At 47.8% G+C, this 15216-nt stretch overlaps 1 protein-coding gene across 6 annotated transcripts in view; it reads left to right on the forward strand.

Annotated features, from left to right (window-relative positions):
- Nucleotides 1-15216, forward strand: part of IMMP2L (inner mitochondrial membrane peptidase subunit 2) — a 614910-nt gene that overhangs the window by 31993 nt on the left and 567701 nt on the right. For all 6 annotated transcript variants that reach the window (XM_053926192.1, XM_045197291.2, XM_045197292.3 and 3 more), the window contains one exon: nt 1453-1589. In XM_053926192.1, the coding sequence (XP_053782167.1) occupies nt 1455-1589 (135 nt within the window). In that variant the 5' untranslated portion in view covers nt 1453-1454. The remainder of the gene's footprint in view (nt 1-1452; nt 1590-15216) is intronic.

Here is a 15216-nt window from a genome sequence, read left to right on the forward strand (position 1 = left end):
ATTCTGTCACATGTTGGCTCCTTTTATTCTAAGAACCACAGAAGTATGGAAGCATGTTTTCCAGTTTGCATTTGTCCTATCCATTTCATTTTGGGGTCTAATTCCTCCAGGTGCCTAAGCCTATTTGACCTGATCATTAAAATACAGTGTGTTTGAAGCCCGTTTGTTAACTACCTACTTACCTATAATAGGCAAGTAGTCAGGTGGGTTGTAATACGAATTGTCAGTGTTTGTCCCCCGCTGTTTGAACTACAGTGCTTACTGTGGGTGGTAGAAAAGTAAGAATTTCTAAGTTCAAACTCTAAGGAGTTGTCAGAAGCACACCGAGGCACCGTTCCATCGTAGCCTGCGCTGGCCGCACACAGCAAGTGCGCTCAGTGATGCGTGTGGATCGCTGCCGAGCGGGAAGACCTTTCTCAGGGGTTGTGTTCTGCATCGAGCCGCACAGAGCCTGGCCTGAGGATGCGTGGCTTGTCCGTAGTGATGGGAGAGAGACCCAGACCGGGATTACCCCACAGTCAGCTCTGTCTACTAACGGGACTTCTTAGGACGGCCCTTCTTTCTGAAAGGTCAGAAACCAACAGAAGTTCTAAGAAGAAAACAGTCGTCCTCTACATTCCCAGCATCTGGAATTACCCATTCTTAGCATTTTGATAAGACTGGTTTTTTCGGTCTCTCTTTATACTTTAATTATCCAACTAATAAATAGGTGTTTGTTGAATGACTAAAACAATAATAAAACAATATTCTGTTATAGATACTTTTATATGTGTATATACATTTATATAGAAAATAGGAAGTAGCGTTTAGAGCTTTTAAACGATGGGGAGTGATTTATCTCTCATTTAACTGCCTCCATGGTGGTGGGGACCCGGGACCCTTCTGTTGCTCTGCCATTGTTGACTTTAAATGGCTGCCGCTACTCCTGTCACCACCTCGTCATCACAGGTGTCAGAAAACAAGCCACAGAAAAGGGAGGACATACTCCTTTTAAGGGCACAGTGTGGGCGTATGTCATTGCTGCTCATCCCTCTTTCTCACACCCAGTCACATGGCCACACTTAGCTGCAAGGGAGGCTGGGCAGCCATTGAAGTGTCTTGCTGAAAATTCTGTTACTGTGGAAGAGAACAGGTCTGAGGGTGTGAGGGGCATATCCGTTATAATTCGTACTATTTTTCTGCCTTATTGCTTCGTGAGGGAAAATTTCCCACTAACATTATCAAGTGGACCGGAGCTACCAAACAGAGTTAACCAGAGTGAATGCATTTGTCTTTGGGATTTTAAATCTAATTTATTCCAAAGGTTACAGGGATGAGTGTGAAATATATTGAGATGAGGTTGCTCTTCTTTAACTCAGTTTTTCTTGTGCTGCTTTGTGCATCTTTCTTTCCCCCCATTTTTGATATTTGTTTTGAGACTCTATTTCATACTTGTTTTCTTTGTGTTTGCAGGTATGGCGCCGTCTCAGGGCTGGGTGAAAAGATACGTCAAGGCCTTTTGTAAAGGCTTTTTTGTGGCGGTGCCTGTGGCAGTGACCTTCCTCGATCGGGTCGCCTGCGTGGCAAGAGTGGAGGGAGCATCGATGCAGGTGACAGTCCACATGACTTCATTTTTGCTGCGTACGCTTCATCGTTTCTCAGGCACTAGAGATGGGCTTTGTCTGCGTCAGTTCTGGGCTGGGAATGGAAAGGTTTTAAAAAGATCTTGAACTGAAATCTAACTTTAAGAACTTTCTTTCTAAAGCCTTCTGGTGTAGTCATAGTCAGAGGAAAGGCGGATAAAAATAATGACCAGGTTGTTCTCTGTCTCTCTAGTTTTTTCAAAGGGATTGTAAATGGAGATTTGAAGACATCTTACTAAATGATATCATAGGCTGTGGATATATATGGCTTGGGATTTTAAGATATTTTAATTAATCCCATTTGATTCCATACATAAATATACTTTAAAGACCAAATCATTAGGGCAGACACAGGGCGGGTTTGGGTCAAACTTATATCCAGCAGGCAGAAAAGTGTAGAGCAGGGTCCCGGATGGTCTAGCGTGTTCTTTAGGCATGTTGCTGACTGAAAAGTGTAAATGAAGAGCTTTGGAGAGGAGATTTCCAAAAGTTATATGCAAACAGTCTTCTGGAATAACTTAGAGAAAACGGTATTGTTCTAAGTAGATGTCTAAAACCTAGCTGTTTTAAGTACGTTTATGGAATTAAGAAGAACTTGCATTTTGTAATATGGCCTGTTTTCTTCCATTATTGGCATGCTTTTAGTTCATGCGTGATGCTAAATAGCTGTGTAAAAGAAATAAGTAAAATGACCATACAAACTTCTAAGAGCTTGTGGTCATACAGAGAATAACCAGCTGTGTGTGTGTGTGTGTGTGTGTGTGTGAGAGAGAGAGAGAGAGAGAGAGAGAGAGAGAGAGAGAGAGAGAGAGAGAGAGAGAGTTGAAACTCGTTAGGGGCTAGACATCAGCTGTGAGCAGTTAGAATGCATTTGCTTTTCGGCGTATTTACCGTGGTGAAGATCAGTTCTGTTCCTGAGCATGGGTGCTCCGTGAGGTCCAGAGAGGGGTGTTTGTGGGGTGAAGCAGAGGATCTCAAGTGGGACTGTCTGAGCGTTGACTCTGTGTCTGTCATTGGATGGCTTTTGGGGCCTCGTCTCTCCAGTTCCTGCCGTAGCAGTCACCTGCCCCAAGCAAACTGGTCACTTACTTTGAAAGCAAAGCTCTTTTACTGCAGGGTCACAGAAGGAGAGGGACTTACAGGCATGCAGCTTCATTCCCAAATGCAGTGTAATGCACTTAACAGAGACTGGATTTCACATTTCCTGTCTCTTTAGATTTGAATTTCTGGCAACCTCATCTTAGACACAATCTTTGAGGAAAGCTAGACTTCTTGGTTGAGATTTTGAAACAAAACCTTTCTATGGGATTAACACTGCCTTGTCCACCCCCACCCAAGTCCAGTTTTGGTTCCTTGGATCCCTTTGAATCCATCCATAGGTATGTGACTCTTGGTAACAAATACTCGCATTAATAATGTTTTCTCCAGTTTCATTAGTGTTGTTTTGCTGCACAGCCATCACTCTCCTGAGATGGATTTTTCCAGAACATGACACCTCCTGACCTTGGGTCTGATATTTCAGAGAGTCATATGGAAATCGGAGAATCCCAATCCTCTACCCACTGAACACATATATTCATGGCTTCTGTTAGGGGGAATTTTACTACACTCACTAAAAAAGATAAGAAATCAATCATCTTATGAAGAAAGTGTTACATAGTGTCATCTTAAATGTCAGTATGTGGATTAATACTAAGTTTGTGGCGGAGACATTAGTTTCTTACCGTATTCCTAGACCTTACTCCCAAGAATCCAGATTTGTTACCTTGTAGTACATTTGCTGTGTTATGTGGAATTTTCTTGGCTGCTGGGTTATAGAGAAGCCGCTTGCATTGACGCAGATGGCACAGGGGAGTTTATGGGAAAGCTGAGCATCCCCATGAGGAAGGCGGGAGGGAGGGTCATTGAGGACAGGAGGACCGAGGCTGTGGGTGCTGCCAGGGGGCCCAGCTCCTCTGTTTCCACCGCCTGCATCTTGGCTTTGTGCTCACAGACCAGCTTTCCTCACCACGGAGGGCGAGTGGCTGCTGGCAGCTCGCAAGCCTCAGCGTGACCGATGTCGTCACTGCCCGAGGGAGAGCTCTCCTCTTGTCCTTGTTTCACTGGGAAGAGTCTCAGGGAAGGACTGAGACTGAGTCAGCTCAGGCACAAAGATCAGTTTGGCCAGCTTTGGACAGGTGCGCACTCCCCGCCTGTGCCTGGGCTGAGTGAGAAAGTGACAGCACATGTTTGCATCCCATTGTTCCGTGGGCTTTCAGGGTGACATAGGGGTGACAGCTCTCAGCAGAAAGGGGTGGGGCCATTTTCAGAATAAAAGGGGAAAGGATATGCTGGGAAGAAAGGACAGATGTGACTGTATTTAGGAATTTTAGGCTGCTTCTAAGTATAGCAGAAGATTGATTCCCAATTTCATTAGATACCACTAAATCTTACTTAAAACAGGAGTAGGGATTGCAGGAATGAGATACAGTTATCACGGAAGTCAGCGTGTTTGCGGACATCTTTCCTGCTGCACAGCTTCGATGAACAGAATGTGTTTCAACCGTGGGGTTCAGCAGAATTTCGAGCAAGTGTTGGAAAACACTTCACATTTACCCTGTCTTCACATGTACCTAATGATGCAAAGACAAATCACCCGCAGGGTGTGTGGAGGTCTCTAGAAGTCCCCGAGCATCGTTCCTGAGCATCCTGCAGGGAACACACCTGCTTCCGTCGACTCGGAGGCCTGGTGTTCATCTCTGGTGTATGGCAGGTGGTTGATTTGGTGTGCGGGGAAGGTGTACTCTGTGTGTTTGGTAATGTCTCCTTTACCAAGGTTTAAAAGTATGAAAGGCAGGCAGAGAAGCAAGAGGCAAGAAAAACAAAGAACGGAGAGAAGAGGAGGAGAAGAAAAGAACGTAGAGGAGTTGGGTGATAGAGGGTAACGGAGAAAGTTAGACAGCTGGGTCAGTGGGCAGGAGAGAGAGGAACCGGGGACAGCGAGGGAGAGGCTGGGGACGGGAAAGTGCTCCGGTGAGGTGGTGGACAGGCCCTTGGTGGGCCCTCCCTCGGACTTGAGCCAGGGCTGGTGACATGCTTGTGCTGCACGTTTGAATGGCCAGCCCGGAGATGGGCCAGGCGCCCTCCGTTCTCCATCTCAGTGCTCACTGCGGCAGTGGCAGGCCCTGCAGAAGGAATTTCCTCCAGTGTAGGCGAGCAGTCCTGAGCATCATTCGTTGCAAAGTACTTGAGCTCACCTGTGTATTCAGGTAGAGAGGTCATATCGAGTCGTTTCTGTCAGTTCAACTGCGTGAACAGTTCTGTGACTCAGGCCATTTTGGGGCACGGACAGTAAAGCAAAGCCCCGGTAACTGTGAGCTGGAATAGGGAGTCATTGTCGAGGGGCAAAGGGGCAACGCGCTGTTTTAGGTGCCACTGGGGGATCAGATACCCGTCCGTCTTCAGGGTGCTTTGACGTTAGTGGAGGGGGTCAAGAATTAGTAACCCTGGATGGCGGGCATGTGTTCACATGTAGGAGATAGCAGGATGTCAGGCAGATGTTGGCCAGTGCCTGGCGTTTGTGGGACATGCAGAAATGAGGACTGGCTTGGCTCCGCACACCGTTTAGGAGAATGGGCCTGGCCATTTCAATCTGGAGCGGGGTGGTACCAGAAAATCCCGGTAATCCCGAAGCCCTTTTGTGGTCAGCTGCCATGCTGACCTTTCCTCTGACGACGGCCCACGTGCAGATCTTTGTTTCTCACCCACGAGTCCGGGGATGACTGGAGTCACTGAGGAGGAGCCGCGGCTGCCTCGGCTGTGCTCTTCTTGAGGGTGATTGTGGGAGACAGGTGACGGGAAACACTCAGACCCCCTGAAAGCCTCGGTGACTCTCTGCCGCCCACATCCTATTGGTCAGAGCAAGTCCACGGCCAAGCCCAAAGTCAGGGGGCTCGGGGAGTGTGTCTCACCCACGGGGAAGAAAGCGTGGGTGGGTGGGGAGGGCAGGAAGAATTGCAAACACGTACGTGCATCCGCGACAGACACTCTGACTCCAAGGACATGTGGTTGACCTCAGAGGCACCCTAAAATGTTGCTTTCACCTCTGAGTCTACCTAGGACAACACTGGGCTTCGTCGTCCAAGGCTGACAAAGTCGGAATAGACTGAAACTTGAGCCGCCAGTGCTGGAACGGATCGATCCATTTTAGAATTTTAGACGTGTCTAGGATGGAAATTGCGCCCCCGCCCCCACCCCGGCCTCTCGGATCCTCTCTGTAGAGTGGCTTTTCTGAGAGGCCACTCTGCAACTTAGAGATGTGCTATTTAAGAAAATCCAAGGAATAAAAGATGGGATCTCATCCAAGAGGCAGATCATCCCATTGCTTTGGAGCTTATTGAGTAAATGCTGTTATCGCTGCACTGGAAACTCACTTTGAAGAACAAATTTTTTGTACGAGCTGTGTTTGTGTCTTTTACAAATTCTGTTGACTTAGGATTTCACAGCGGCTCGTTTTCGGGATTCTTTCTTACAAGAAATAATTCTTTGTCTTCTAAACACTACCTCAGTGGTTCTTTTTGTAGGTTTGCAATATTAATTTACAATTCAGTAGGTATGTGGCCAGAAGGCTGGAAGTGATCAAACGTGGGGAGTGACAGCTAGTCGAAGAGAAATCATACATGAAAATAAAGATTTTTAATAATAAATCCTGTGGAAAATAGGAGTTTATAGAGCATTTGGTTTGTGTGGGCATGTCCATTGGACTGGGCGAGAGGACCCCTCTCCTGTGCCCTGCGCGCTGGGCGCTGGCCGAGATGGTTGGCTCCTGACTGGCCCTGCCCCTCGAGTGCGCGGGACACTCCTACAGGTTGCTGAACGGTTCCTGTGAACGGGGCGCATTTTTCTTGTTTTCAGAAGCACCAGGGTACTCAACCTTAATTTCATGCAGTGAATGAAGACTGGTATTGTGCACAGTTGAAACTCCAGGGAGAATTTATGTTGGTGGAATGCACTTACTCAGATTAGAAGTTCAGTGGCTTACAGAGACTTTTAGAGTGAAAATGTGCCCTAGGGGTTGTTTAACACCCTGGCACCGGGGGTTCAGGTTTGATTCCAGTGAGAGTAGCTGCCTCAGTGTCCCTGGTTCTCGTCAGAGGTGCACGCATGCCTTTGATGTGGGAAATGATGACCTGAGACTTCACAGAGTAAGAGAAAGAAGTCATTGTAAGCACAGTGTCCAGGGTTTGCAGCGATCACTACCTGATTTTTGTCTAGTGTACCATTTTCCTCTTGCCATTCTGCATGGCCAGGGGGGACAGCACTTGAAAACACGATGCTGTCTCTCCGCCTCCAACTTCAGGGAAAGACGCATGCAGAATATGTTAGAAAACTAGAGAACATGAGGGAAAAGAGAGTTTAATCAGCACACAGTTCTTCATTCCTCAGTAACACCCATTCCTTGGTTCAAAATTGTCTCGACTCTCCCCGACCTGCAAATGATTCTGAAGAAACTGGCTTGCAATAAACCTCTCAGACTCCTACCTGGCTCTTCCTAGTCATTATCTTATTTCCCGCTGAGTTTAAAATTAAAAGTTCTGTCAAAAAAGCAAACAAAGAGTCTCATGCTCTCTGTTTCTCTGTCACGTTTATTTATTTTATTTTATTAAAAAAATTGAAACATACAGTGGGCTTAATATTCAACCGTCATTATAGATCCTAACTATTATTTTGAATTCCAAAAAGCTAGATGCAAATAGACTCTCAAAAAAAGAGATACATTGTGTTTTATGCGGCAGAACTTAAGGCAGAGTTAGGGAGGGTTCTGTTGCCTGCTGAGTTTGAACTTCCAAGATGCAGCGATAACGCTGGGCACACATTTCCTGGGGTGCAGACTGCTCGGTGTTCTGACCCCCTCCCTGGGCTGTGCTGGCTTTGAATGCAGCCCAGAGGTCATGCTGAAATGCTTATTAGCTTCCCCCTGCACTTTCCTCCCAAATTACCTTTGGCGTGAACATCTTACCTGAGGTCTTTTACCCCTTCGGATGTTACCTGTTTGATGTAAGTCTGCAGCCTGTTGTTCATAGAGAATTCAAACAGATGAGTTTGTACTTACAGCTGCCAACATTTGTGATGCAGAGACAGGTGGTGAGTGAAACCTTCTGATGCTCCTTCCTGGGCTCCCCTCCCTCCCCATGGGAGCGTAACAGGATGCTTCGCTTTTGCGGGTATAGCGAGGGTTCCTCTGTTATTTAGACACTGACTTCACCATGCTTTCTTTTTTCTTTAATATTGAAGTAACTTGAGACTTCGGAAAAGTTGTAAGAGTTCTGCAGAGAATGCCCGTGGGCTCTTGACTCTGATTCACCGGTTTTCAATGTCTTGCCACTTCTCTTACTCTTTGTTTTTTGTCTTTCTCTCCCTCTCCTTGCTTCTCTCCCTCTGTCTCAATCTGTATGCAATACGTGTGTCTGTGTTTCCTCGTACACACACACACACATATGCATGTCTACACACACACAGATGTTATGGAACCCCTCGAGAGAGGGTCGCATGCGTCATGCCCCTTCAACAGAATCACACCTCAAAGACGTCAGACAGTAGGACTCTCAGCTGCTAAATGCACTCAGTTTAAAGACATGAAGAGGGAACTGAAAACAAGATTACTTAGACTTGTCAAGCAAAGTACTGTTTTTACCACTTGTGCTTTCATCTGTTTTTTAAGGTATAACAATGATATTGTGGTAAAAATGTTTATACAGGGTGAATTCCGTAACATCGACAATGAAATACGTAGTGCTGAGATTTACCCTAAAGGACTGCGGGAGCAGGGAGAGCAGGCCGGGGTGACGGCCGTGGTGAGACGCCCACGGCTGTATCATACCGAGTCTGCCTCATGGGAAAGCGGCAGGTCCTGTCCTGGCCTGGCCACCGTCTGCCAGGCGGGTTCGCTGCGGTGCCGGAACGTACCGGTTGTGGGAGAGTGCAATTGTGCAGGTGTACACCGCCAGCTGTTGGCACCTTTCCCTCGCCTGGGGAAGACCCCTCAGGCCTGTGTGCAGGGGGTGCCCTGCGCCTCAGCCCGGGGCAGCGGCGGTCCTGGCTACCAGACTTGCCTTTTCCGACACTCCGTGTGACAGGCGCCGCACAGCCTGTGGTCCCTCGCATCTGCCTCGTCTCACTCGGCAGAATGTGTTCAGAGGGTCCCCGTGTTGTACCATCTGTCTTCAGGAGGTCACTCCTTTTTATGCCAAATGGTACCCCCTGCGCGGATGAACCCCGTTCTGTTTCTCTGTCTGCTCAGCAGTTGGGCTCCAGCCGGGCTCTTCCCACATGTTTGTCACTGTGAGCGAGGCGCTGGGGACAGACATAGGTGTCCAGGTCTCTGTGTGGATGCGGGTTCATTTCTCTTGGGCAGATCCCTAGGAGTGGAGTGTCTAAGCTGTAGGATACATTTCTGTTTAACATTAAAAAAATAAACAGCTAACCTGCCCCTGGGGCGGGGGAACAGCACCCTCCTGTTGCCTCCCTGTGGCCCGGCGGGGGATGGAAGGGCACGGGCCTGTCTCGCTGCTGCCAGGGGAGGTAGGGTCCCCCTCCCTGCTCTGCCCACTGGAACCAGGGTGCTGGACCCCTTCCCCTCCTGTGGTTGGCTGCACCTCCTGTGGTCCTTGGGCTAGAGAGCAGGCTTTCTTGTCCTGCCTCTCAGTGGCCCCTCCCCACCCCCCCTGGGTATATGGGGAGCAAACAGAAGACCCAGGGGACCTTTCACCGAGTCCTTCCTCACATCCTAGGTCCCTGCCTCCACTCCGTTTTCTTTCCCTCTTTCAGAGTCTTCCTGTGTTTGTGCCTCGTGTGGGTCTGGTGTTGTCGGAGCAGGTCGGGAGGATGGTGATGAGCGCAGGTGCTCCATTTCGGTTCTGGGCCCGCGTGGTCACACATGACTACGTTCTGGCCAGTGTTGAAAGGACAGCAAGTAGGGTGACACTTATAGGCCTGGCCCACTAAAGCCTTCCCTGTGGTCCTTGCTCTGTTTTCTCCTGTCTGCTGGCCGATGGCAGGGCGTCCGGTGGGGACCTGAGGCCCCAGGGGGTGGTGAGTCTACAGAACAGAGAGCACCTGGGCTCTGCAGGGCTGGGTGCGGTGGGTGCGCCCACTGGGAGGCACACGAGCTCCCGAACTCCTTTCCACAGGCGGTTAGTCGGCTGTGGAACTGGACGTGAGGACTCTTTCCCTCCCCTCTCTGCCTCCTCCTATGCTCCCTTAGAGCTAAACTCGAGCCCTGCTTTCTTCACGCAGCTCTCCCCCGACCCCTCCATTTACTTGCTGGAAACCCTGCAGCGCTGTACATTTAACGCCCGGTGATACGTCTTTCGCATTGTCCTCTCGTTTCACGGGTTCGTGCGAACTCCATTTGTGAGCTTCCTCAAGAAAGGGCCCGTTCACCTCTCACCTAGCCGTTCCAGGGGTGCTGAATAAATGCATACGAAATTCGTTCTCTGAAGCATCAAAGTGCCTGAATAATTAAACCCTGCAGAAATATGATAAAATGAAATTACCATCATTAAAATTTTTCTCTCCGACTCTGAGGGTGTTTCTGTACTCTTCGCCCTGAAAACCTTCCTGCTCCTTGATGAATCCGTCCCAGTCTTCAGAGCAGAGATTTTTCAACCTCCCTGCCCAAGCACCACGCAGGCCCTCCCACGCACAGAGCGAAACAAAGGTTTCCTGTAACAATGCCTCCACCCTAATCACCATCATTATGTGCTCTCTGCTATTTTCTATTCTGGTCTCAACCCATTCGAGTGATTCTGGGACTCTGCAGAGGTCGTCACCTCTAATTTGAAAAATGCTGCTTCATTGTGCGGGAGGGTGGGGGGAGACTGGAAAGGCTGAGGCTGCTGAAAGTGCCCCGTGATGGGGGGACTGGGGCAGGTTGGCTTTCGATCTGGAATCTTCAGTGGGGCTTGGCGTCAAGGCTGCCAGCACTCAGGACGGTGCAGAGGATGAGGGCCGTGATCTGAAAAAGCCCTCTGCGGCCAGCGTGGTCCTTGGGCCTCGTTCCTGCAGGTTCCTGAGCTCTAGTCCAGGTCTGTGGAATCAGAACCGTGGCCAGGACCTGGGAATCTGCATGATGACAAGCTCCACAGGTGCTCACCTTTGAGAGCCTGTTCCTGGACCCAGAGCCCCAGCTCCGGGCGAAGGGCAGTTGTTTGGGGGTTTGCCAGACGTGTGCTTTGCGTGAGAAATCCTGATTGCCATGGTGGTTTTTTAAAAGATTTTATTTATTTAATTTTTTTGAGAGGAGAAGGGAGAAAGAGAGGGAGAGAAGCATCAACATGTGGTTGCCTCTTGCACACCCCCTACTGGGGATCTGGCCCACAGTCCAGCCATGCTCCCTTACTGGGAATCGAACCAGTGACCTTTTTGATTCTCAGGCCGGTGCTCAACCACTGAGTCACACCAGCCACAGGGCCGTGGTGTTTTAATTAAACTTTTGAATTCTAACTCTTAAAACCTTTTAAAAATATAGTTTTTATTCCCCATCCTTTGTCTATTAAGTCATTCGTCATATTCTGTGCTAATTTCAGCTTATTTTATTGTTTCTAATTTCTTATGCCAATGGTATAATTTATAATACTCTTGCTTCTTCTTTTGGTTTATAAACTTTGTTTTTATTTCTTCAATTTTTAAATGCATGTTCTGCACTTTGTAGCTTAAAAGTGTTATCTTTTAATATTTTTTTTCTTTGTTTAGTTCATTTTTTGGCCAGCTAATTATCTCTCTCCTCTTTTTTTTTCCCCAGTATAAACCATCTTTTATTTCTGTAGTTTTAAAATTAAACATTTACAAAACTTACTTATTGATTTTTAGGGGGAGAGAGGGAGCGAGAGAATAAAAAATTGATTTGTTTTCCTACTTATTTGTGCATTCATTGATTTGATTCTTGTATGTGCCATGGCAGGGGATCAAACCTGCAACCTTTGTGTATCTGGACGATGCTCTAACCAACGGACCTACGTAGCCAGGTATGTCTGTAGTTTTTAAAATAGCCAATGGGAAGTGCAGAGTGTCAGCGGAGAGACCGGCCTGTTCCCTTAGCACGAGGGGTGTGGAGGAGTTCTCAGCCCAGGCTCCTCGGTGAATTGCACCTCCCTCACTGATGGATGGGCATGGTTTCCTCCCATGCTGACTCTGGCCGCCTGACTTGCTTTCGCCCGTGCTGCGTTGGCACGTGTTACTCCCGTAGAGACTTAGTAAACCCGTGTGCGATGGGAACATGGGAGAACCCCTGGCTGTCCTGCTAGAGGGGCCACTGGGGGACCAGTGGAGCATCCCGGCCCACAAGCCCCAGGTCCTGCCTGGTGTGTGAGCAGGGTCCTCTCCGACTTTCCAGAGGGGCTCCATGTGACCCCCAGAGGCCTGCAGCCGCACGAGCGACCTCAGGAGAGACCAGCAGGGGACCTGCCCCACGGGGCAGAGCCCAAATCGCAAGCTTAGGAGCAAATAAATGGCTGCTCTTTTAAGGCACAGTTTTGAGGTGGTTTGTTATGAAGCAGTCGGTGATGGAAACAAAAACTGGCGTAATTATGGAGGCGCTGCCCTGACAGAATCCTTCAGAATGTGTCACTGGGCTTGGAACTGGGTGGCAGACAGGGCTGGAAAAATGGTAAAGGGATTATTGGCAAAGACTGGACAAATGACAAGCGACTGTTAATGGAAGCTGGAACAGGGGCGAGAAAGCTGCTGTTGGAAACTGGAGTGATGGTGGCCCATGCTCGGTGGTACTGAAACAGCTTTAAAAACAGCCACCTGCAGGGACTTGGAATACACAGGATGTACCTAATGAACTCGGAGCTCTGGCTTGGGAGATTTCCAGGCAGAATGTCGAAATTGTCAGTTGGCTTCTCACAGCATCGTGCAAGGTCTCACAGCCTCGCAGCCTGAGCAAAGGCGTCCTTTTCCTCCGATGTCCTTTAGGTCGGGCGTGTGAAGAATCGATCTCCATTCTAGTCCACGTGGGACCTGCCCAGAGGCTCGAGTGTGAGCAGGCAGGGGCTGCAGGGACTGGCTGGCTGGGAGGGGTGACCTGTCTAGGACAAAGCGCTAAGGTGACTCTGGGAAGACGGGGTCCTAATGGGAACTTGAGGAAATGGCCAGGTGCACCTGTGGGGAGTCTGTGGGAGCTGGAGCAGGTGTGAGGAGCCCATTATTCTGTACTTATTAATGACGTGCCAGATGGAACTGGGACTTAATACGTATAAATTTCCTGGGAGGCTTTATGACTTGAATTTCCTCCTTTTAGCACTCAAGTGTAACGTGCGTGTGACTGTGGGTTTTAATCACCTGGACAGGTGAGGGGCCCTCCGGTCAAAAGTTTGAATAATTTTTGAATTAGCTGGGTGCTCATTGTAAGGGGTCAAGCATTAAGGGCTCAGCCTGATAAGCGCCTTTACCTAGGAGGGACGCTCCAGTTCTAGCCACAGGCTGTGCGGCCTTGGGTGCAGCTGGAGTCCTCGGATTGTGTGTGCCCTAGTGAGACAAGTTCAAGGGCTCCAGGTGCCAGGCAAACAGTGGGGTCCCGGACAGCAAGGGGAGGGCAATGGTATTTTAGATCACTTTATCCACAATGTTTCCAAAGTGTGGCATTTAATAATAATGATTCTATCAGTAAATATACGTTTATTTTAACTGTACTTCGTGCTTCCTGGGCAGCTCTGCAATGGGCAAAGCTGTGAAACAAATAGTACATTTCAGTTTTTTTCTCTTACTTTTAAAGTAATAGTCACCCGACACCCCCAATCTTTTTTCTAACATAGTGACTTTTCATAGGAAGTTTGAGGGCGACTCTTGGTTCCTCATGGCAACTTGGAAGCATCTCATTGAAAAGCACGACATTTTTTCAAATAATTTAAATTTTTCTAGCCCGGTGGGCGGTGCTCTGTGTGGATGAGGTAGTTGAAAGCATCGCTCGCAAAGAAGCAAGGTGAGACCCAGGCTTTGTGGGTAAGTAGGCTGACTGTAGTAGCAAATTGTAGGCTGTGAACTTTTCTTTAATTAAAAAACAGGAAAAAACCAATAAGAAATTTATAGCAAAAATCAGAACTAGAATAATATCATTTACTGATTGGTGGCTGGGTTAAATCTTACAAGGTAAAAAATTTATTATGTCTCTGTTTAATTCCCTAGGGGAGTGTTATTTTTCCAAACCAAGACATAGATTCCCCCAAAACTGTTGTATGATTTCAACTTAGACACAAGCTGAGAATTTAGGGTACCTTGACAATAATGCTGGTTTGTAAGAGAATTGAAATTCCTTCAGCTGCGCCTTTGATCAGAGATGCACGAAAGCCCACTTCTGTCTGTCACTGTGTCAGAGGCAGCTGTGGTGCCTGCTATTTCTAGCTTTACCATAGTTTATTAATATCTGTTGAATCTTCTGACTTATATTGTCTTTTTCAGAGTGAACAGCATAGTACTTGGGTCAGAGCAAAGCATACAATAACCTCCTCTTTATGTATAAACTTATTTTTTTTCAAAAAATAAAAGTAAAGGAAAACTATTACTGTATCAACTAGAGCTAAGAAGTTAGATTTTAATGTATATCATTTTATGTGTATGTGTGCATATTTTAAAATGAAATGCAAAATATACTGGGCATGATGTTTTTATAGAAGATACAGCTACCTAGTTGTGCTCACGGAAGTGTTTGTGGCGGTGCAATCCTAGAGGTGGAACAATTGAGATCCAAAATACAGTATGCTGACTTTACTTGCTTAAAAGAATTGAAGAGCCCCCCCAGAGTTTAGAAATGAGGGGTAGAACTTGCAGCCTGAAGACTTCCAGTTCAGTGTTTAAAATGACAAGTGTTCAGGGCACAAGGGAAGAGCTTAATTTCTCTAGAAGGACACTGTGCGTGAGGTGGTTTCCTCGTGTCCTGCTGTCCCTGCCCCTGCATCGCATCTTGCTCTGACTGTTGACCCTGAGTTGTGTCGAGGACTGTGTCTCGAGCCTCTGTGGCTCTCCTCCTACAATTCTCATGGCCACCCTGGGATCTCGATGGTCGGGCTGCCCCATGTCGCAGATGCGGAAATGAGGCTTGGAAAGGTTAAAAGATTTAAGGTCCTCTGGTAAGGAAATGGAGCCAAGATGAGGACAGCATTTTTTTTTTTTTTTTTTTAATCTCTAGAGCAAGGCTGCTCCAAAGAGCCCTGAGGTTGATGTCGAACCTGAGCGCTCCCTGGCGGAGGCCGTGGGATAGATGGAGAGGGCGCAGGTCATGGAGAGAAGACGGGCAGGGCAGCTGAGGGCCGGCTTTTGTTGTTTATTGCTGATTCCAGTGATTTCCAGTGTTTTTCCACTTACCTTTGGGACCCTCCTCGACTGCTAGGAGCGACAATCAACACAGTCACACATTTTGAAATGTAGCTGGAAAGTCCTAGATTAAATATTCTCTGAGGTTTATCACTTCCCCAAACTTTATTATGCTAAACTGGTTATAGTTTTGATGGAGTCCCTGGGAATCTAGGATTGAAAGTATTGACGACACGAACAGAAAATATGGACTCTCTGGTTACATCAGGTTCCCGAAGTTTATGAGCTTTGATGTAGATTTCAT

Source organism: Desmodus rotundus, chromosome 6 (assembly GCF_022682495.2).
Source record: "Desmodus rotundus isolate HL8 chromosome 6, HLdesRot8A.1, whole genome shotgun sequence".
NCBI lineage: Eukaryota > Metazoa > Chordata > Mammalia > Chiroptera > Phyllostomidae > Desmodus > Desmodus rotundus.